Here is a 23678-nt window from a genome sequence, read left to right on the forward strand (position 1 = left end):
ATCTATGGCTCCTTTACCATGGTATGTAGCAAATAAGTTCCACTCGATTTCCACATTATGAAATGAAATGACTAAAATTGAGGCACAGCAGCAGTAATATATTTGTTTTTAAACTGTGAGGCAGGTCCGTCTGACCAGAATGAAACTGCCTTCACATTTTCAGGTATAGTTGACAGCACCTTGCTAATGCAAATAATTGCAGCACTCGAGTCAGGGCTTTATCCAGAGCACTATCTGACTTATACGGTGACAAACTTGCTTTAATAGGTTTCTGACATTGCATCTTATGTTTCCTATGTTTTTTAATACTCTCCCTATTTTTAGCTCTTCTTTCTTCTAATAACAGTCCTTATTCATGTTGACTCAACTGTAGAAACTTTTGTTTTTGCTTCTGCTGGTCCCCCCCCCCCCCCTCTCTCCCCACCCCACCCCACCCCACCCCACCCCACCCCCCACGAACATATTCCAGAAGTTTCTTCTTAAACTCTTCAACTTTTCGATCACTCTTTTAACTTTTCCCTCCTCCTACTCTGTCTTTCTACTGCTGCCAAGGGCATCCTCTCCTTCTAATCTTAAAATCATACAACTACATTACACATTTAATTTTTTGTTGTTACAATATTGGTTGAATTAGGAAATTTTTACTAGTGATATTAGTTACATATTTACACTAAGAAGTAAATTACTGAACAAGATACAGTTATCTCTAATATCTCTCATGTATAAAAACTTAATTACATGAAAGTGACTCGTGTTACAGGAAGTTCATGCTGTTGTATGACATTGTTTACTCCAACCTATAATTTACCTACTTCAGTTTTATACTCTTTATGCAATACATTAGGTTATGTAACAGTAATATAAATAATGATATGCTGATTCTTACCTGCCAAGTAATTGAAATGAAGGTCCAAAATCTCCAGTAATTCACACTCTTATCACACGAAAAACATATGGCATTATAAAAATGGCTACAAATTATGAGGGAAAGCAATAATGGGCCACAAACCATTGTTTCCATACAGTAAAATAGCCAGCTTTTTCAAAAAAATATATAAAAAGTACCAAATTTTAAACTTTTAAATATCGTAAGTGTATCCAACTACACTGAAGTGCCAAAGAAACTGGTATAGACATGTGTATTCAAATACTGAGTTATGTAAATGGGCAGAATACAGTGCTGCGGTCAATATGGGCTTTTGGAGCTGAAGGTTCACTTGTTTGCCCTTGATGACTGCTTGATACCTCACCTGAGCTTGTCAACACCAACATTGGCCTGCTGATGATTGAAAACATGTTGCTTATTCAGGCGAGTCGCATTTCAAATTGTATCGAGTGGATGGACATGCATGGGTACGGAGACAACCTCATGAATCCATGGACCCTGCATGTCAGTTGTGATCCCTGACACATCTAGATATGATTCTGACAGGTGACACTTATGTAAGCATCCATTCATGTCCATTGTGCATTCTGACAGGCTTGGGCAATTCCAGCATGACAGTGTGACAGCCCGCACGTCCAAAATTGCTACAGAGTGGCTCCAGGAACACTCTTCTGCGTTTAAACACTTCTGCTGGTCACCAAACTCCCCAGACATGAACATTATTGGGCACATCTGGGATCCTTTGCAACGTGCTGTTCAGAAGAGAACTCCACCCCCTCATACTCTTATGGATTTATGGACAGCCCTTCAGGATTTATGGTATCATTTCCCTCCAGCACTACTTCAGACATTAGTTGAGTCTATGCCACATCATGTTGCGGCACTTCTGCATGCTTGCAGGGGCCCTACACAGTATTAGTTAGGTGTACCAGTTCTTTAGCTCTTCGATGTATATATGTATATGTAAAATAATTCTCATTTGTCGTTCAGTGTAAGTTGCACATTTTTAATTGTATGACATGTTTCAATCACTCTGGATCATTGTCAGGTCTAAAACAAAGTAAAACTAAATGTGTACCAATGTGTACAATAAGTAGAAAAAAGAATTTTACATAAATGTAGAATTTACGTACGTAGTTGTGTTTGACAACCTGCCTTGTCTATTCAGAATCTTGCTTCAGAGTACTGTGTTTTGCAGCTGCTGTCAGTGTTTTAGATAAATGTCTAGTAGAGTAGTCTAGCAGTTAGAGGACAGGGAAAGAGGAAAAAGAAGGCAAAAGGGGGAAAAGAAGGGGAATGGGTAAATGGTGTGAGAGTGGTTGAGGAATGGAAATGGAAGCAGGAGGGGAGTTGTGGGGATGTCATGAGTTGAGCAAGAGGAGTCTTGCTAAAACTATAGAAAGTATAATTATTTACAAATTCTCATTAAATTATTAATAGCTTAGAAGTATTATCTCAATAATCATCACCACCACCACCATATTGAACTGTTTCCAGTCCCAGGCTGGGTCTGTTTGGAACATAAACCTTGCTATCTAGTTGTGTTTTCCCACCATCTTTCTGTGTTCACTCTGGTCCAGTCCCCATCTCTTTTTTCGCACTCATGCACAACTTTCAATCATCTATCCCTTTGTCTTCCTCTTGATTGTTTCTTTTGAATTTGCATTTCGTGTATCTTCTTGGTAATTCTCATTTTCCATTCTCTTCAAGTCCCCATACCATCTTAGCCTTGATGTTTCTGTCCTGCTCTGCAAGGGTGTCTCTTGTATTGTTTCCCTTACGTTTTCGTTCCTCATCCTCTCTCTCCTTGTTACTCCTATCCTACTTCTGAGGGACTTCATTTCACATGCCTGTAATCTGCAAACATCTCTTTTCTTCATTACCCATGTTTCAGGTGCACAAGCCAGTATTGGGATTAGTAACATTGCTTTCTTTGCTTTCTTGTGGGATGGCTTTGTTCCAAACCAGGCTCCTATTCTCAGGAATGGTTCTGCCTGTCTGCCACATTCACTTATCTCTTTCTCATTTCTTCCATTTTTCTCTGTCACACTTCCCAAGTACGTGACACTTTCCACCTTCTTCCATTGTTCATTTCCAATCCTTATTCCACTATTTGGTATACCTTTCTTTCTAGGTGTAACCAGGATCACATATTTATTTACATTAAATTTCATTCCTCACTGTCTCTCAGTTTCTTCCCAAGCCTCCAGCTGTTCCTGAATCTCCTCCTTCCTGCTTCATCACATCATCAAATCATCAGTGAACACCATTGCTTTCATCTTGTCTTCTCCATTTTTTTCTGTCACTGTAATCATTATCTCGTCTAAGACCACAATGAAGAGGAGAGGCAACAATGCAGTGCCCTGTTTCACACCACTTGTTTGTTGGAACCAATCTGTTCTTACTTTTCTCACTTTCACATAACTCAGGCTTCCACAGTACATCTCCTTTACTCTGCTTGTCAAGTCTTTTTCCACTCCTTTCTTTTCTAGTGCTTTCCAGACCTTTGTTCTACAGACACTAGCAAATGCCTTTTCAATATCAAGAAAGGCCATCACAAGGTCTTCCCCAAATTCATAGTTCCTCTCTCAATTTGTTCTTGACCCTTGTTTGGTTTCTGCCCTCCAGGATCTTTTCATATCTACACTCCTTCTTACTCCCTTTCTTGAATATAGGGACAACTGGTGCCCTCTTCCAATCTTCTGGAGTCTCTTCTCATTCCACACCACCCTCATCTCACAACATAGCCACTGTTCCCCAATCGACCATGCTACCTTTACCTTTTCAACACTCACTTCATCCACACCTTGTGCCTTTCCTCCTTTCATCTTGTATCTTGTCCAGTGCCATTTCCATTTTTTTCCATGTCAAATTCTCCCCACTCCCCTCCCCCCCTTCCTCCTCAGTTTATTTCAACTTCCTTTACTCTATTATTCTCATCTCCAAGTCCATTCAGATTTAGCAAATGCTCAAAGTACTCCTTCCACAGTTTTCAATGTCTCATTGTTATTAACCTCTTTGCCATTTCTATCCATCATTGTTGCATCCTCTCTCAAACCTCTCCTCTTACTTTTGGCCAATCCTTACAGTACTTTTTTACTTCCTGTGCTATTTCCCCATCGTTTTTATCAATTCTTCCATCCACTTTCTTGTCTCCTCAACCACTGTCTTATTGGCCTCTGTTTTTTCTTTTTCTTATACTCCTCTCTTATTAATTTAGTCCTTTCTTGGAAGCACAGTATGATGGCCTTGTTCTGCCTTCCCACTACCTCCTTGACTCTTTTATTCCACCATGGTGTCTCCCTCCACCACTGTCGACCACGTGCCCTTCTACATACGGCTACTGCAGCTTCTACACTAATGCCAGTTTAGGACAGTGGGTGTGTAAACTGTAAATGGCATGAAATAAAATTATAAAATGGAATGAGGAAGGTTGAGAGTGGGAAAAGAAGGCAAGGGAGGGGTGAGGGAGAGGTAATTGGCAGGGATGCAAGGGATTTAACGAGATAAGGTCTCATACTAAAACTGCAAAATTTCAATTATTTTGCAAAAAACCTCTTGTGTTAAAATACGAAAATTGTTGACCAGTGGATGTGCAAAACTGTAACGGGGGAAGGGGCGGGGAATAGTAAATTATAAAATTGGAAATAAAGTAGCTAAAACTGAATTAGTGTCTTAAAATATTAAAAATATGAAACTTTGACAGTATAAGGTCTTACTCTAAAAGTATTAAAAAAATTGTATAAAATTATCATTAAGATATTAAAAGTATAGGTCTAGCATAATGGATGTATAAATCACAAAAAACGTAAACATTGTAACATTATAGCAGTATAATTATGTGGAGGACATAGAACTCCGTTAAGTGTCATTAAATATTAAAAATTTAAAACATTGGAAGTATAATACCATAAAAAGTATAAAACAATAAATCAAAAAAGGGAAACTATGTTCAGCAACTATAATTACAGGGAACAGGATGTGACAGTAGTGATAACTGTACATCTATAATTTTATGATGTTTCTCTTTTACTATTTATACATTCATCATTCTAGGCCTATTCTTGTAATATCTTATTTTTTATACATTCAGAGTAAAAGCTTATAGTTTTATACCTTTGAAGTTTAAGATACTAATTCAGTTTTAGCCACTTTATTCCCACTTTAATAATTTATTGTTTTTCCCTCTTTTACAGTTTTACAGATCCATTGTCTACACTTTTTGTATTTTAACAGAAGTTCCCACACCCCCACTCTTGAAACAGGCCTGTCTTGCGATGACCACAGTATGGCCCTGCCCCTACCTAGGGTTAGGAAGGGGAATTGAGCTGCTCGGAGAAAAATGAGTTTTTTTAGATTTACTTATGTTTCATTTGTGGTCATGAAATTTGTTCTCTCAAAAAAGACATTCTTAGCAGGATATCTTTTGGTTAATAAAAACAGGCAGAATGTAATTAAATGGAATTGTCACCAGAGCATTAAATGATTTTAACTGACTAGAAATATGTCTCATCTCAGATATTCTCAGTTGATCAGCAGAGCATCTCCTGTTTTGTATAAAAACTGGCTGGTTTTTACTTGAGACATTATTTTCATGAAACAGAACTAATGAGAACTTTTTAGCATAAATGAAGCCTTCAGCTGTATTTAAAGGTCTTGCAAGATCTTTAAATATGGCTAATGGATTCACTTTTACTACAAAAAGAATATAGTAACAATTGGCATCCCCCAGTCTGTCTGAAGATCTAACTAGATACTGTCAAATACAAAAGCTACCAATGCAGCCAAAACATTTTATAAGATGAAAGGCATCAAAAGCAATCTTTTTATTCTTGTATTGTCTGTTTTATTTCTTCAGCAACCGTTATGTGTAATGAGGCCACAGGAAACCCCTATTGTGCATTCAGAATTGTATTCTTAGTCTTAATAAATATTAGTACATTTGTGTAAATGACCTTTTCACACATTTTACTGAACCATATTATAACTGTTGTAAAGATATTAATTTTACAGCAAAAGACCGTTTTTAAAATATTTTTATAAGTAATTGTTTATTTATTTATTTTCATATTTTACACCCACATTGGAGCACTTTATACAATCCATATACATTTAAGTCTTACTACTAGTTGTAGATTTGAGAGTGGGAAAAGAAGGCAAGGGAGGGGTGAGGGAGAGGTAATTGGCAGGGGTGCAAGGGATTTAACTAGATAAGGTCTCATACTAAAACTGCAAAATTTCAATTATTTTGCAAAAATACAATTTGCATTACTCCGAAAACTTATTCATCCTTTCCGACCTGGCTGCCCTTCCTACATCAGTTATGGTGTATTTTTTGCGTGTAAATGTCTTTAGTTTAAATCTCATGTCACTTTGTTTCAGAATCTTCTTCTCTTCTCTGCCTTCAATTTGTTGCATTGTCAAGCCCAACTCATCTAAATCGTCTTGAACTTCTTTGAATCAGTTGTTCTTGATCTTACTTTTCCAAAAGTAGGTGAACAGTTGTTTCAGTATCCTGGTTTCTTGTAGTCTGAAAATGTGGCAGAAAAAAGCAACCCTCCTTTTCCGCATTGTGTCAATTATTGCCTCAATAATTAATATTGAATAAAATTTCTTTCTTTTACAGGAAGTGTATTTGTGGACGGCAAGGGGAAGACTACCAAATTGCCTCCACTGGAGAAAGGTTCAAAACTATGTTTCACATGTGAACATGTCCGCAATAGTAAGGTCCGCATCCATATTGACAGTGGTAATAAGACTGTAGCTTATGACTGGAATGTTACCAGTCCACTGCACAAACTATTTTTTGCTATCTGTTTTGGACAAGTTGGTTGGAAAGTGCTGGTTGAGTGAGGGAGTGTGGTAATTGCAGGTCCAGTTACAAAAATAAAATTAATGAATTTATACTTTTGCTAAAATTATACATCTTTCTCATTATTTACAGCACTGAAATTACTAACAAGCTTTTTCTCACTATAATTTGTCTGTTGTTTTGTCCCAAATGTCTACCATTGTGTGCCTAATGAACTGATTCATTTTTCAGTATGTGGTTTTTCACTGTTTAGCTTTACTTTTTAAATATCTTTTCAGTGCTCCATGTCATGAGTGTCTGTTACATAACTTACTGGTGACAGTTTACCTATTGAAGATTTCATATTTATGGATAACCTCCTATTTTATGTGTACATGTTCTAAATTTTATGTGCATCTGGTTACAGACTTGCTATTGTTTTAGCCATTAATTCTTTTTTTTATTTTTTGTAATCTTATTTTCTGCTGGTTAACCTCTATGAGTGTTGCTATAATATTTTCTTCATGATTGAGAATGTTTTCATTGAGAATGTTTACTTACATATGTGTCACTGTACAGTATGTTTGTGCCCTTTTCCTAAAAGATCTCTCTTTTTGCAGTTATGTTAATGTGATTCACTATTTTTAGATAGAAATGTTTCACATGTTTGCTCTTTATTATGTATTTCTGAATGATTTGCTTTGAGCATTACACAGTGTTGTTGTTTATGCCCCAAATGAATAAAGTTTTGATACAGCAAATTGGAATTGATATCTGAAGGATGCCGAACCCCAAATCTACACAATATTCTATACTGATCTAATGAAATACAGTTGTGTCCAGGGATCCTGAAAATATTGTTGTCATTCAGTCATCTGTTCAAATTGTTCATATATAAACACATGCATTCTTTGATAAATGTTTGTATTGAGAAATGTCATGTATTATAAGAACTTACAATACAAATAAAAATTATAAGAAATTGTTATGCATTTTAACAAAATATTAGTTCTGTTATGTTGGTACTATTTTGACTTTATTGTGATCTCTGTACTCCTTTTTTCATTGACTCTCAGCTTTTTTATTTTTAGTCAACAGAAGATTGACAACTTCCGGCAGATACATCTGTCAGCAACTGTCAACCTTTTGTAATCACCTTAAAATTATTGAACTATTCTAACAAAACTCGGGTGAAGCAACAACTTACCTGTAGCCAATGACATATGCAACAGGAGAGTGGGAGATAGGTGGCTCACAATGGCAGTGCCAAAATGGGAACAGAGTAAAGTAACAATTGCAAAACTGTAAAGTTTGCAGTAAGAAAGAAGGGAAATGGGAAAAACCATGTTGGAAATAAAGGAAGCTGGGCTAAAAGAAGCAGCAAGGAATGTAGATAAGCAGATGTTTAGACTGGGGGAGGGAATTATAATTCCCTCCTGCAGAGTTCGGAGTAGGTGGTGGTGGTGGTGGTGGTGGTGACAGTATGGAGAGCTGGGGAGGGGTCCAAATGACGTTGGAGTGATTGTGTGAAGTGTGATCAGTAACTGAATAATGAAGTCTGTGGTCAGCCACAGTTTGGCAATGGCCATTGATGCAGATAGACAGCTATTTAGAAGTCATATCCACATAGAACCCTACACAGCAAATGCAGCATCACTGCATATGGTGTGTTTGCTTTCTCATGTGGTGCTAACTTTGACTTCATAGAAAAATCCTATTGCTGGACTGTTGTAAGGCTAGGTGTGGGATGGGACAAGCATGAGAGTCTGCAGAAATTTATCCAGAGGTGAGGGGAAGACTGAAATTGCCAAACAAACTTAAGTTAAACGGCAGTTGCTGAAACCATTGTATTATCTTACTGTGATCAGCCGTGTAGTGCCACAACCGGTGAAACAAGAGCTGCAGCAGAATCACAGGGAATCACTTCTAGAAGTGGAGGAGAATACCATAGTGAATAAAATCTCTGTATTCCAGATTTTTTTGGGGGGGGTGGGGGGTCACCCCCTTTGTGGACACCTATGGGGCTAGGACTTGAACCTAAGTCATCCGGATGGAAATTACTTGTGAGGCACTAGATTGAGAATGGGGGTAGCGTAATGATGGATAAGGAAGTTGCATAGCTTTAATGGACAGTAGAATTGTGTTGATCAAAAATGAAACACTGTTAGCCCCCCACTTTACAACACCCCTGTCCAATTAAAATTTGTTTCTTGAGAATGGAGAACAACCTTCTGCTTCTTGTTTTCAAGCCAGAAAAGAAACATCAATAAGCTTTCCCAAAAACTCCATAATAGTCCAACCTACCTGAGGTTAAACATGGTCCACAAAATCAAAACCTGTTTGTCAAATGAAGTGAAAAGCTTAAGTCCTGTATGTACCAAACACACAGGTGAGTAAATTGCATTTTCTACTGAAAATCCTCTCTTGGAGTGAAATTTCAAAGCTGAACAAAAATTTGTGTGCGATTCTGTGGGCGTATACTGAATTATTCATGACCTCTTTGAAAACCTAACTAGGCTAACTGCCCTTTAGTTGTCTGCACAGACTCTTCTCCTCATGTTATAAAAGTACTTTAATTAACAAATGTTTTAATCTGTCAGGAAAAACAGCAACCAGAAGATGAATAACACCGATAAGAGGTTAGCACAAATGTATAGTGCACTAATCTTAAGCCTGCTTGATACATCACCATATCTTGAGTTATTAGATCTGAATGAATTAATAACTAATTGATTCAGTCTGCTATTTGATGGTTCTGTATGCTGCATGCAACATAAAAGTCTTGGAACCCTAAACTACAAAAGTTATATGTGCTTACTGTACCAACAACATTTTGATGTAATTCGCCAAATGACTCAAAATAGTTGCTGAATATTTTGCATGTCTCTGTGAGTCACTACCATTTTAATTTTTCCTCTGTAAGCCCATCTTATGCATCATCTTTCTTCTTAATTTGTACTTTTTCAAAATGGTTGCATTAATGCTGTATTTCTGCATGCATAATCAAATCTTGTGTGCACAAACAGGTTCAGTGTGCTGTCAGAAAGTAGTTGCAGGAAGTTCATAAACAATAAAAGCAAACTTCCAGGGCACATCTGCATCTACATTTACATATGTACTCCACAAGCCAGTGTGCATGGCTGAGGGTACCTTGTACCAGCACTAGTCATTTCCCTTCCTGTTCCATTCGCAGACTGAGGAAGGGAAAAATGGCTGTCTATATGCCTCTGTTGTCATTGTGGTTTTCAGTCTGAAGACTGGTTTGATGCATCTCTCCATGCTACTCTATCCTGTGCAGGCCTCTTCATCTCCTAGTCACTACTGCAACCTACATCCTTCTAAATCTTCTTACTGTATTCATCTCTTGGCCTCCCTCTACGATTTTTACCCCCCACGCTTCCCTCCAGTGCTAAACTGGTGTTCTGTTGATGTCTCAGAATGTGTCCAGTCAACTGAACCCTTCTTCTAGTCAGGTTGTGCCACATATTCCTTTTCTCCCTAATTCTATTCAGTACCTCTTAATTAGTTACATGATCAGCCCATCTAATTTTCAGCATTCTTCTGTAGCACCACATTTCAGAAGCTTCTGTTCTATTCCTGTCCAAACTATTTATCATCCATGTTTCACTTCCATACATTGCTACACTCAAAACAAATACTTTCAGAAACGACTTCCTAACACTTAAATTGATACTCAGTGTTAACAAATTTCTCTTCTTCAGAAACGCTTTAATTGCCATTGTCAGTGTACATTTTATATTCTCTCTAATTTGATCACAATCAGTTATTTTGCTGCCCAAATAGCAAAACTCATCTACTACTTTAAGTGTCTCATTTCCTAATCTAATTTCCTCAGCATCACCTGATTTAATTCAACTACATTTCATTATCCTCATTTTGCTTTTGTTAATGTTCATCTTATATCCTCCTTTCAAGACACTGTCCATTCCTTTCAACTGCTCTCATATGTCCTTTGCTGTGTTGGACAGAACTGACAGAATTACAATGTCATCGGCAAAACTCAGACTTTTTATTTTTTCTCCCTGGACTTTAATTCCTACTCCAGATTTTTCTTTTGTTTCAGTATACTGATTGAATAACATTGGGGATAGGCTACAAGCCTGTCTCACTCCCTTCTCAATGACTGCTTCACCTTCAAACCCTTTGACTCTTAGGTTTGCCTTTCTGTAACTTATCTTCTATGAGAAGTCATAGGGTTAGTATTGCTGTGTGTTCCTACATTTCTCCATAATCCAAACTGATCTTCCCTGATGTCAGCTTCTACCAGCTTTTCCATTCTTCTGTGAAAAATTTGTGTTAGATCTTTGCAACTGTGACTTGCTGAACTGAGAGTTCAGTAATTTTCACATCTGTTAACAACTGCTTTCTTTGGAATTGGTATTATTATATTCCTCTTGAAGTCTGAGGCTATTTCGTCTGTCTCATACATGTTGCTCACCTAATGGAAGAGTTTCATCATGGCTGGCTCTTCAAGGCTATCAGTAGTTCTAACGGAATATTGTGTTCTCCCAGGACCTTGTTTTGACTTGGTCTTTCAGTGCTCTGTCAAATTCTTCATGCAGTATCATATCTCCCATCTCATCATCATCATCTACGTCCTCTTCCATTTCCGTAACATTGCCTTCAAGTACATCTCCCTTGTATAGACCCTCTATATCTTCCTTCCACCTTTCTGCTTTTCCTTCTTTGCTCGGGACTGGTTTTCCATCTGAGTTATTGATATTCACATAGCTGGTTCTCTTTTCTCCAAAGATCTTTTTAATTTTCCTGTAGGTGGCATTTATCTTTATCCTAGTGATATATGCTTCTAGCCATTCCTACTTAGCCATTTTGCACTTCCTGTCAATCTCATTCCTTAGACATTTGTGTTCCCTTTCACCTGTTTCATTTACTGCATTTTTTTATATTTTCTCCTTTCATTAATTAAATTCAGTATCTCTTGTGTTTCCCAATGATCTCTACTAGTCCTCGTATTTTTCGTACTTGATCCTCTGCTGCCTTCACTGTTTTATCTCTCTAAGCTATCCATTATTCCACTACTGTATTTCTTTCCCCTGTTCTTGTCAATAATTCCCTGATTCTCCCTCTGAAACCTTCTACAACCTCAAGTACTCTCAGTTTATCCTGGTCCCATCTCCATAAATTCCTTCCTTTTTGCAGTTTTAATCTACAGTTCATACCTAATAAATTGTGGTAAAAGTCCACATCAGCCCTTGAAACGTCTTACACTTTAAAACCTGGTTCTGAAATCTGTCTCTTACCATTATGTAATCAATTTGAAACCTTCCAATGTCTCTAGGTCTCTTCCACATATACAACTTTCTTTCATGATCCTTAAACCAAGTGTTAACTATGATTAAATTAGCCCATGTGCAAAATTCTACCAGATGGCTTCCTCTTTCATTCCTTTCCCCCAGTCTATATTCACCTACTATTTTTCCTTATCTTCCTTTTCCTACTATAGAATTCCAGTCCCCCATGACTATTAAAATTTCATCTCCCTTAATTATCTGAATAATTTCTTTACTTTCATCATATGTTTCTCCAATCTCATCATCATCTGCAGAGCTAGTTGGCATATAAACTTGTGCTATTGTGGTGGGTGTGGGCTTTGTGTCTGTCTTGGTTACAGTAATGCATTCCTTATGCTGGTCATAGTAGCTTATCTGTGTTCCTATTTTTTATTCATTATTAAACCTACTCCTGCATTACCCCTATTTGATTTTGCATTCATAACCCTTTATTCACCTGACCAGAAGTTCTGTTCCTCGTGCCACCCAACTTCACTAACTCCCACTACACCAAACTTTAACCCATCCATTTCCCTTTTTAAATTTTCTAACCTTCCTGCCCCATTAAGAGATCTGACATTCCACACTCCAATGCATAGAACACCAGATTTGTTTCTCCTGGTGATGAGATGATGACATCCTCTTGAATAGTCCGACCCAGAGATATGAATGGTGGACTATGTTACTGCTACAATGTTTTACCCAAGAAGATGCCACCATCATCATTTAACCATACAGTTGACCTGCATGCCCTTGGGAAAAATTACGGCTGTAGTTTCCCCTTGGTTTCAGCCGTGCACAGTACCAGCAAAGCAAGGCCGTTTTGGTTGATGTTACAAGGCCAGATCAGTCAGCCATCCAGACTGTTGTTCCTGCAGCTACTGAAATGGCTACTGCGCCTCTTCAAGAACCACACATTTGTCTAGTCTCTAAACAGATATTCCGCCATTGTGGCTGTACCTATGGTACGACTATAGTAGGATTGTTCTGCAGTCAGCTTCATATGCTGGTTCTCTAGCCACCCTTTTAAACAACATTGCCCTTCCTGTGTGTATCCTCATTTGAGTTCCTAAAGCATCTCTGTAATACTTACATGTTGATCAAACATACTGGAAGAAATCTTGTGGCACAACTCTGAACTACTTAGATGTCTTCCTTTAATCCAACCGAGTGAGGTGATGCAATGGTTAGTACACTGGCCTCACATTCATGAGGATGACGTTCAATCTCGAGTCTGCCCATCCTGAGTTAGGTTTACCGTGAGTTCCCTAAATCACTCCAGGTAAATCCTGGGATGGTACCTTTGAAAGGGCGCAACCGACTTCCTTTTGCACCCTTCCCTAAACCGATGAGACCAATGACCTCACTGTTTGATCTCTTCCCCCAAACAATCCAACCTGGTGGGGATCCCAAAAACACGAGCAGTACTCATGAATGGGTTGCACTAGTGTTCTGCAAGGGGTCTCTATTGCAGGTGAACCACACTTTCCTACAACTCTATCACTAAAAAAAAGTCGACCATTTGCTTTCCCCGCTATAATCCTTACATTCTCATTCCATTTCATATTGCTTTGCACATTACACTTAGATAATTAATCAACCTGACTATGTCAAGTAACAGACTACTGATACTGTATTCAGTACTGCCGCCGTTGGATAAGCAGCTGAGCAGCAAGTCGTATACTCCTAGCTCACTCATTTGCTACATAGTTTAATTCTTAACTTCTTTGCGTGTTTTTGGTACTTGCATTGTTTAATTCATAAATTTCGGACGTATTATAGTATTTGAGAGTTGTAGCATCGCGTTTTAGTACCTGAATAGTGTAAATTCGCGTAGTCTCCTTCCGCCGCCGAGCAGTGTCAGCAGTGTGCAAGTAGCAGCATTACTGCATTTACTAGGCAATCTTGTATTTTAATAACCGTTTAAATTTTGTTGATTTGTTTGCGCTCTCTGTAGATTAGTTCAGACGTTCTTTGCAAAACAGTTTTTAGCATGGATAGGGACTGCAACTGCTGTGTTCGGATGCAGGCTGAGTTGGCATCCCTTCGCTCCCAGCTTCAGGCAGTGTTGGCTTCGGTCACACAACTTGAGGCTGTTGCCAATGGGCATCACTGTGGGGGTCCGGATGGGGGTTTGTTGGGGACGGCCAGCTCATCCCACGCATCCCCTGATCGGACTACGACTGTGGTTGCCCGGGATACTGCTCGCATTGAGGCTGATCCCTCACCTGTGGTAGAGTGGGAGGTCGTCTCAAGGTGTGGCAGGGGGCGAAAGACATTCCGGAGGGCTGAACGGAAAGCCTCTCCAGTTTGTCTGACGAACCGGTTTCAGGCTCTGTCTCAGGCTGATACTGATCTTCGGCCTGACATGGCTGCTTGTCCTGTTCCAGAGGTTGCCCCTCAGTCTGCAAGATACGGGCAGTCGCAGAGGACGGGCTTACTGGTAGTTGGGAGCTCCAACGTCAGGCATGTAATGGGGCCCCTTAGGGATATGGCAGCAAGAGAGGGGAAGAAAACCAATGTGCACTCCGTGTGCATACCGGGGGGAGTCATTCCAGATGTGGAAAGGGTCCTTCCGGATGCCATGAAGGGTACAGGGTGCACCCATCTGCAGGTGGTCGCTCATGTTGGCACCAATGATGTGTGTCGCCATGGATCGGAGGAAATCCTCTCTGGCTTCCGGCGGCTATCTGATTTGGTGAAGACTGCCAGTCTTGCTAGCGGGATGAAAGCAGAGCTCACCATCTGCAGCATCGTCGACAGGACTGGCTGCGGACCTTTGGTACAGAGCCGAGTGGAGGGTCTGAATAAGAGACTGAGACGATTCTGCGACCGTGTGGGCTGCAGATTCCTCGACTTGCGCCATAGGGTGGTGGGGTTTCGGGTTCCGCTGGATAGGTCAGGAGTCCACTACACGCAATAAGCGGCTACACGGGTAGCAGGGGTTGTGTGGCATGGTCTGGGCGGTTTTTTAGGTTAGATGGTCTTGGGCAAGTACAGAAAGGGCAACGGGTGCGGGGCAAAGTCAGGACATGCGGGGACCAAGCAGCAATCGGTATTGTAATTGTCAACTGTCGAAGCTGCATTGGTAAAGTATCATAACTTCAAGCGCTGATAGAAAGCACCGAAGCTGAAATCGTTATAGGTACAGAAAGCTGGCTGAAGCCAGAGATAAATTCTGCCAAAATTTTTACAAAGGTACAGACGGTGTTTAGAAAGGATAGCTTGCATGCAACCGGTGGTGGAGTGTTCGTCGCTGTTAGTAGTAGTTTATCCTGTAGTGAAGTAGAAGTGGATAGTTCCTGTGAATTATTAGGGGTGGAGGTTACACTCAACAACCGAACTAGGTTAATAATTGGCTCCTTTTACCGACCTCCCGACTCAGCAGCATTAGTGGCAGAACAACTGAGAGAAAATTTGGAATACATTTCACATAAATTTTCTCAGCATGTTATAGTCTTAGGTGGAGATTTCAATTTACCAGATATAGACTGGGACACTCAGATGTTTAGGACGGGTGGTAGGGACAGAGCATTGAGTGACATTATACTGAGTGCACTATCCGAAAATTACCTCGAGCAATTAAACAGAGAACCGACTCGTGGAGATAACATCTTGGACCTACTGATAACAAACAGACCCGAACTTTTCGACTCTGTATGTACAGAACAGGGAATCAGTGATCATAAGGCCGTTGCAGCATCCCTGAATATGGAAGTTAATAGGAATATAAAAAAAGGGAGGAAGGTTTATCTGTTTAGCAAGAGTAATAGAAGGCAGATTTCAGACTACCTAACAGATCAAAACGAAAATTTCTGTTCCGACACTGACAACGTTGAGTGTTTATGGAAAAAGTTCAAGGCAATCGTAAAATGCGTTTTAGACAGGTATGTGCCGAGTAAAACTGTGAGGGACGGGAAAAACCCACCGTGGTACAACAACAAAGTTAGGAAACTACTGCGAAAGCAAAGAGAGCTCCACTCCAAGTTTAAACGCAGCCAAAACCTCTCAGACAAACAGAAGCTAAACGATGTCAAAGTAAGCGTAAGGAGGGCTATGCGTGAAACGTTCAGTGAATTCGAAAGTAAAATTCTATGTACCGACTTGACAGAAAATCCTAGGAAGTTCTGGTCTTACGTTAAATCAGTAAGTGGCTCGAAACAGCATATCCAGACACTACAGGATGATGATGGCATTGAAACAGAGGATGACATGCGTAAAGCTGAAATACTAAACACCTTTTTCCAAAGCTGTTTCACAGAGGAAGACCGCACTGCAGTTCCTTCTCTAAATCCTCGCACAAACGAAAAAATGGCTGACATCGAAATAAGTGTCCAAGGAGTAGAAAAGCAACTGGAATCACTCAATAGAGAAAAGTCCACTGGACCTGACGGGATACCAATTCGATTCTACACAGAGTACGCGAAAGAACTTGCCCCCCTTCTAACAGCCGTGTACCACAAGTCTCTAGAGGAACGGAGGGTTCCAAATGATTGGAAAAGAGCACAGATAGTCCCAGTCTTCAAGAAGGGTCGTCGAGCAGATGCGCAAAACTATAGACCCATATCTCTGACGTCGATCTGTTGTAGAATTTTAGAACATGTTTTTTGCTCGAGTATCATGTCGTTTTTGGAAACCCAGAATCTACTATGTAGGAATCAACATGGATTCCGGAAACAGCGATCGTGTGAGACCCAACTCGCTTTATTTGTTTATGAGACCCAGAAAATATTAGATACAGGCTCCCAGGTAGATGCTATTTTTCTTGACTTCCGGAAGGCGTTCGATACAGTTCCGCACTGTCGCCTGATAAACAAAGTAAGAGCCTACGGAATATCAGACCAGCTGTGTGGCTGGATTGAAGAGTTTTTAGCAAACAGAACACAGCATGTTGTTATCAATGGAGAGACGTCTACAGACGTTAAAGTAACCTCTGGCGTGCCACAGGGGAGTGTTATGGGACCATTGCTTTTCACAATATATATAAATGACCTAGTAGATAGTGTCAGAAGTTCCATGCGGCTTTTCGCGGATGATGCTGTAGTATACAGAGAAGTTGCAGCATTCGAAAATTGTAGCGAAATGCAGGAAGATCTGCAGCGGATAGGCACTTGGTGCAGGGAGTGGCAACTGACCCTTAACATAGACAAATGTAATGTATTGCGAATACATAGAAAGAAGGATCCTTTATTGTATGATTATATGATAGCGGAACAAACACTGGTAGCAGTTACTTCTGTAAAATATCTGGGAGTATGCGTGCGGAACGATTTGACGTGGAATGATCATATAAAATTAATTGTTGGTAAGGCGGGTACCAGGTTGAGATTCATTGGGAGAGTGCTTAGAAAATGTAGTCCATCAACAAAGGAGGTGGCTTACAAAACACTCGTTTGACCTATACTTGAGTATTGCTCATCAGTGTGGGATCCGTACCAGATCGGTCTGACGGAGGAGATAGAGAAGATCCAAAGAAGAGCAGCGCGTTTCGTCACAGGGTTATTTGGTAACCGTGATAGCGTTACGGAGATGTTTAATAAACTCAAGTGGCAGACTCTGCAAGAGAGGCGCTCTGCATCGCGGTGTAGCTTGCTCGCCAGGTTTCGAGAGGGTGCGTTTCTGGATGAGGTATCGAATATATTGCTTCCCCCTACTTATACCTCCCGAGGAGATCACGAATGTAAAATTAGAGAGATTAGAGCGCGCACGGAGGCTTTCAGGCAGTCGTTCTTCCCGCGAACCATACGCGACTGGAACAGGAAAGGGAGGTAATGACAGTGGCACGTAAAGTGCCCTCCGCCACACACCGTTGGGTGGCTTGCGGAGTATAAATGTAGATGTATATGTAGAATTGTTTTTTCTACTCATCTGCATTAACTTACAGTTTTCTACATTTAGAGCTAGCTGCTATTCATCATACCAATTATAAATTTTGTTCAAATTGTGTTGTACCTTCCTACAGTCACTCAATGACGACATCTTACCGTACCCATCAGCATCATCAGCATACAGCTGCAGATTGCTGCTCATGCTTTCTGTCAGATCATTTACATGTGTAGAGAATAACAGTGGGTCTGTCAAATTCCCCTGGGGCTCCCCTGACAATACCCTTGTCTCTGATGAACAATTGCAATCAAGGAGATTTTACTGGGACCTGTTACTTAAGAAGTTTTTGAGCTACACACATATCAGGAAACCTTTTCCATATGCTCATACTTTCCTTAACAGTCTGCAGTGACTTGTTGAATGCTTTTTGGAAATCTAAGAATATACATAGTTTGCAGGATATCATGTGAGAAAAGGACAGACTGAGTTTTGCATGAGTGATGCTTTCTAAAAATATGTTGATTTGTGGACGGGAGTGTTCCATCTCAAGGAACTTTTTTACCAACATGAGGTTCAAAACATAATGGAAAGTTGTAATAGTAATGTCAGATAGACAACAAATAAATTCATTGTGCTTTTTCTAGTGGATAACAATGGTAGAAAGCACACTAACTATTTGAAGAATGAAGTTTTACATTTGTATAACTGGGATTATGAAACCTGCAGTGAGCAGAGAAAACATTATTGATGTCACGTAAGAGTATATTGATGGACAGTGACTTTGTGTTTGTGTGACTGGTACTAAGTACATAGTATGCAATGAATCCAGTAAGTGTATGACAGTTTTAAAGAATATTTTAGAACTAGTAAGATGAAAAACTATGTTGTTGTGATAATACCTCATAGACATGACCAGATTGTTAATTCGTCTATTGACAAAGATATCTCAAAAAGCAATATAACAATCAAAGAACTTTGCTCCACATTCATAAGAGGCTGGAGAAAAATTTACATTCTGAACGTGGCAAGAGCACTAAATTACAATAGAAAGGGAGTCCTGTATTGAGAGATAAAATTATAAATGGAATGTGTAATTGCAGTAGTCTTGTTTTGCCAGACAGTTTTTCTGTATGTGCTTATCTTCTTCTTCTTTTAGCCATCTAAGAACCACGTGAATGCAACTGTCTTTTTGCGAATTTTAACTGCTGCTCAATGCTTTGGCATTCATTTCCAGTGTTGTCTTTTCTCGCTTGTATCCGTCTTCGGCTTCGCCTGAATCTTTGAGCATTCTTAGCTTTTCCTTAAATAAGTCATACTCCTGGATGTCTTTAAGCAAAATTTCCAGTTCTCTTAGACCTTTTTAAACTTCTGTGAACCAAGCTCCTTTGATTTTCTCGTCTTGAAAACAGGTTAATATCCTTTCAGGTATCCGCCATAGGCTCATTAATGTCATGTGACCATAAAAAACACTTCTTTTCCGAATTGTGTCACTTATATTCTCTAAGAGTGTATACAGTTTGTGGTTGTAATGCATTCTGTATTCACGCTTCCCTTCCGTTGGAACCAGAATTTTTCTCAAAGTCTTTCTTTCTTTGGCCTCAAGTTTCTCCATTTGACATTCCTTCTTCATTGTATGAGTCTCTGCCACGTATAGAATCTCAGGTCAAATAATCTTACAGTAGTGTCTAATTTTGGCATTTAAGGATATCAATCCCATATTTTGGATAACTTTCATTATTTGGTAGGTCATTTCCATTTTGTAAAGGCTTCTTTTTTTCATAATTTAGGCCCTAGCTATTAACCTAAGTATTTAGACTTGTCTGCATGCTTAATTTTTCTCCATTTCTCTTGGTCCTGATTTTGTTTGTCATAAAGTGTGTGTTCTCAAATGAGATTCCACTGTTTGTGTGTTCAGTTATTTAAGTTATTTTGCTGCCATACCTTTGGAGTCTGAAAAGATCATGAGATCATCTGCATAGGCTATACATCAATTGTAAGAGTCATACACTTGTAGCCTAGAGCTAGCCCATTTCCTACACCTGAATTGTTCATTTCTTTCCAAATTTCTCAGATAAACCCTTTTAAAACACAGACACAGAGTAGAGTCTGTAGCCCACGCTTATATACTTACAGCATTACAGTGGAAGGCAGCTAGAAACAATGTCAAGAGCAAACTGCAGCAGACTAATCAGATAACTGATGCTGCTCTAACTTTACAGAATCAAAATCAGCACAAACCTTCATATTTTCTGTCAAAAGATTGTAAGTAACAAAGAAAATATTAGCATCTGAAGTTTTCTGCTTGACTGTTCTTCCACATGTAGATAGCATCTACCTCACTCAGAACTGAAGAACTCTCCGTTTGTAATTTTCCAAATTACACTACTGGCAATAACTACAGCCTGTCATGTATATGGGGTAGATGGCTGTCAAACTCTTATGAATAACAGCATTAACTTATGTAAATCCAACAGATCCCATCAGCTTAATGTTGAGAAACAGATTGAATACTGTGCGCTCAAATTTTAATATCTAAAGTTAATCATTTGCACACAGGTCTCCTGGTGGCATTCTCTCCAAGTTTTTAGAAACTCTGGAATGTTTTATTAGTATGTACATTCCAAGAGGAAGCACAATTATTTTGTTGTTGTTGTTGTTGTTGTGGTCTTCAGTCCTGAGACTGGTTTGATGCAGCTCTCCATGCTACTCTATCCTGTGCAAGCTTTTTCATCTCCCAGTACCTACTGCAACCTACATCCTTCTGAATCTGCTTAGTGTATTCATCTCTTGGTCTCCCTCTACGATTTTTACCCTCCACGCTGCCCTCCAATACTAAATTGGTGATCCCTTGATGCCTCAGAACATGTCCTACCAACCGATCCCTTCTTCTGGTCAAGTTGTGCCACAGACTTCTCTTCTCCCCAATCCTATTCAATACTTCCTCATTAGTTATGTGATCTACCCATCTAATCTTCAGCATTCTTCTGTAGCACCACATTTCGAAAGCTTCTATTCTCTTCTTGTCCAAACTATTTATCGTCCATGTTTCACTTCCATACATGGCTACACTCCATACGAATACTTTCAGAAATGACTTCCTGATACTTAAATCAATACTGGATGTTAACAAATTTCTCTTCTTCAGAAACGCTTTCCTTGCCATTGCCAGCCTACATTTTATATCCTCTCTACTTCGACCATCATCAGTTATTTTGCTCCCCAAATTGCAAAACTCCTTTACTTCTTTAAGTGCCTCATTTCCTAATCTAATTCCCTCAGCATCACCTGACTTAATTAGACAACATTCCATTATCCTCGTTTTGCTTTTGTTGATGTTCATCTTATATCCTCCTTTCAAGACACTGTCCATTCCATTCAACTGCTCTTCCAAGTCCTTTGCTGTCTCTGACAGAATTACAATGTCATCGGCGAACCTCAAAATTTTTATTTCTTCTCCATGAATTTTAATACCTACTCCGAATTTTTCTTTTGTTTCCTTTACTGCTTGCTCAATATACAGATTGAACAACATCGGGGAGAGGCTACAACCCTGTCTTACTCCCTTCCCAACCACTGCTTCCCTTTCATGTCCCTCGACTCTTATAACTGCCATCTGGTTTCTGCACAAATTGTAAATAGCCTTTCGCTCCCTGTATTTTACCCCTGCCACCTTTAGAATTTGAAAGAGAGTATTCCAGTCAACATTGTCAAAAGCTTTCTCTAAGTCTACAAATGCTAGAAACGTAGGTTTGCCTTTCCTTAATCTTACTTCTAAGATAAGTCGTAAGGTCAGTATTGCCTCACGTATTCCAGTGTTTCTACGGAATCCAAACTGATCTTCCCCGAGGTTGGCTTCTACTAGTTTTACCATTCGTAATTATTTTGTATGAGGATGTAAATGTTAATTTAGTCAGTATATCACAGAATTTGTTTGATGTAAGAAACCTTTTGGCTACATTTAATATGGAAAATATTGAGTGAGACCCCATTGGGAATAACAGTTGTCTTCAGTAGCTCTATTGATACAACATTTATTGATCATTCATTCATAACACTACTGAATGTTCAAAATACATGGTGTCCCACAATGGGATTTACACTGTTGAGGAGGTATTAATGACAACCTGATCCAGTTGTGATTATATGGTGCTGTCATGAGTAGTGTGTACAGCCATTCTTTTGTTTTTCTTTTGTGTGTTTGTAGTTCCCAGTAACCCATTGTAAATAACAAGATGGCAGGAAACATGTCCTTGGAGACAAGAAAATAAATTTTAAAGTGTTACTGGGAATCTGAATACATGAAAGAAATACAGAGACAATGATAGGCAGGGTTTGATACTGCACCATCGTCATGGGTAACAGTAACGAAATCACATGACAAATTTGAGAGGGAAGGAAGTGTGAGTGTGATCTGAAGAAGGGACAGTGCTGCAGGAAGAAATCATAAATCAGTACTAGATGAAAGGGGGGGGGGGGGATGATGATGATTACTGTCATCTTTCACAAGAAGTAGTCTATACTGCAAGCTCCACATAATCAGATGTAAGCAAATAAAGTGTTCACCACATTTTAAAGCAAGCAAAGTGGAAACCCTACATTCCCAGGTTTCTTCGCATGATGAATGAGGATGTTCTGGATAGGTGCCTTGAATTTTGTGAATGGACTTGCAATAATGAGCTGTTGACTCATGTCATTGTTTGGTCTGATGAGGTGATGTTTAAATTGGATGGAACCATCAATCACCATAACTGTGTTCTGGGCAAGAGATAATCCCTTTGTTGCAGAATATAGAGCTGTTAATCCTTTGGAGGGTTACTTGTGTGGTGTGATACATCTATCAGAGGACTTGCCGCATATTTCATTTTTGAAACAGTGACAGGTGTGAAGTACCCTACCGTGTTCACCAACTGTATCGAGGTGAAGATCTATTTGTTGATTGGGGGATAGGCTTACAAGAAAGTGTTGAGTTTCCACCTAGATCTCCTGATCTAATGCAGTTAGACTTCTTTCTGAAGGCACTCAGAAGGACACTATCTGTGCCACAAAGCCACGTATGCTGGATGATATGAGACAGACAGGCGATTGCAACTGCTTGTGGATCCATTCCAACTGAAACCACAGCACAAGTGTCGATTTGTTCTTCATTGTTGCAGATGCTGTGTTGCTGCTGAACTTCAACAGTAATGCATCATCACTAATGTTGTGACCATCTATGTGACTTAACAATGATAGCTCTTGTTATTTTTGTTCAAGTTATCAAAGTTCAAACATTCTAAACTCCTTCGTAGGACACCGTGTATATCATAACACAAAAAAATTTTACTAAACCAAAGTTGCCATACTCTTACACCACAGATAGTCCAAAATATACATACAGGTAATGAAGTTCTTAGTAATTTAAATGTATTTAGATACATGTTGAAGTGTGACTCCTGTAAGAAGGTGTTCAGTATGGAGGAATTGATTAAAAAGGGAATAATAACCCCTGTGCACTGAGAAAAAAAAATGATATGGTTTGAGGCAAAGCATTAGTACATAGGCCAGAAGCAGTGATGCACCTCGTAGTGCTGTTTGGAACATGTGAGGAGCATTCACCTTAACCAGACTGACAAATCTGCCATGGCAAAGTAAGCATCAATGAAGGAAGCACATTTATTTCTGTGCAACACCAACAGGTTCTGGGATCCCCTCAAAAAAGAGGCAATGGAAATAAAGTATATATGATGATATTATCAACCAGATTAGCCGTTTTCAACTGAGCTCTGCAGGAAATGTGGTGTAAGCAAAAATATATCAGGGAAGCTATGACGTGAAAGCAGCAAAGGCAGCAATCATCACAGACAGGCAGTATCAGGTCTCCATG

General features: G+C 39.4%; 1 protein-coding gene across 1 annotated transcript in view; it reads left to right on the top strand.

The window, feature by feature from the left end:
- LOC126457877 (cytokine receptor-like factor 3) overlaps positions 1–7682 on the top strand; it is a 139140-nt gene extending 131458 nt beyond the window's left edge. The window contains exon 7 of the mRNA XM_050094546.1: positions 6513–7682. Coding sequence (XP_049950503.1) covers positions 6513–6739 — 227 coding nt within the window. The 3' untranslated portion in view covers positions 6740–7682. The remainder of the gene's footprint in view (positions 1–6512) is intronic.
- Positions 7683–23678: the final 15996 nt, after the last annotated feature.

Source organism: Schistocerca serialis, chromosome 2 (assembly GCF_023864345.2).
Source record: "Schistocerca serialis cubense isolate TAMUIC-IGC-003099 chromosome 2, iqSchSeri2.2, whole genome shotgun sequence".
Taxonomy (NCBI): Eukaryota; Metazoa; Arthropoda; class Insecta; order Orthoptera; family Acrididae; genus Schistocerca; species Schistocerca serialis.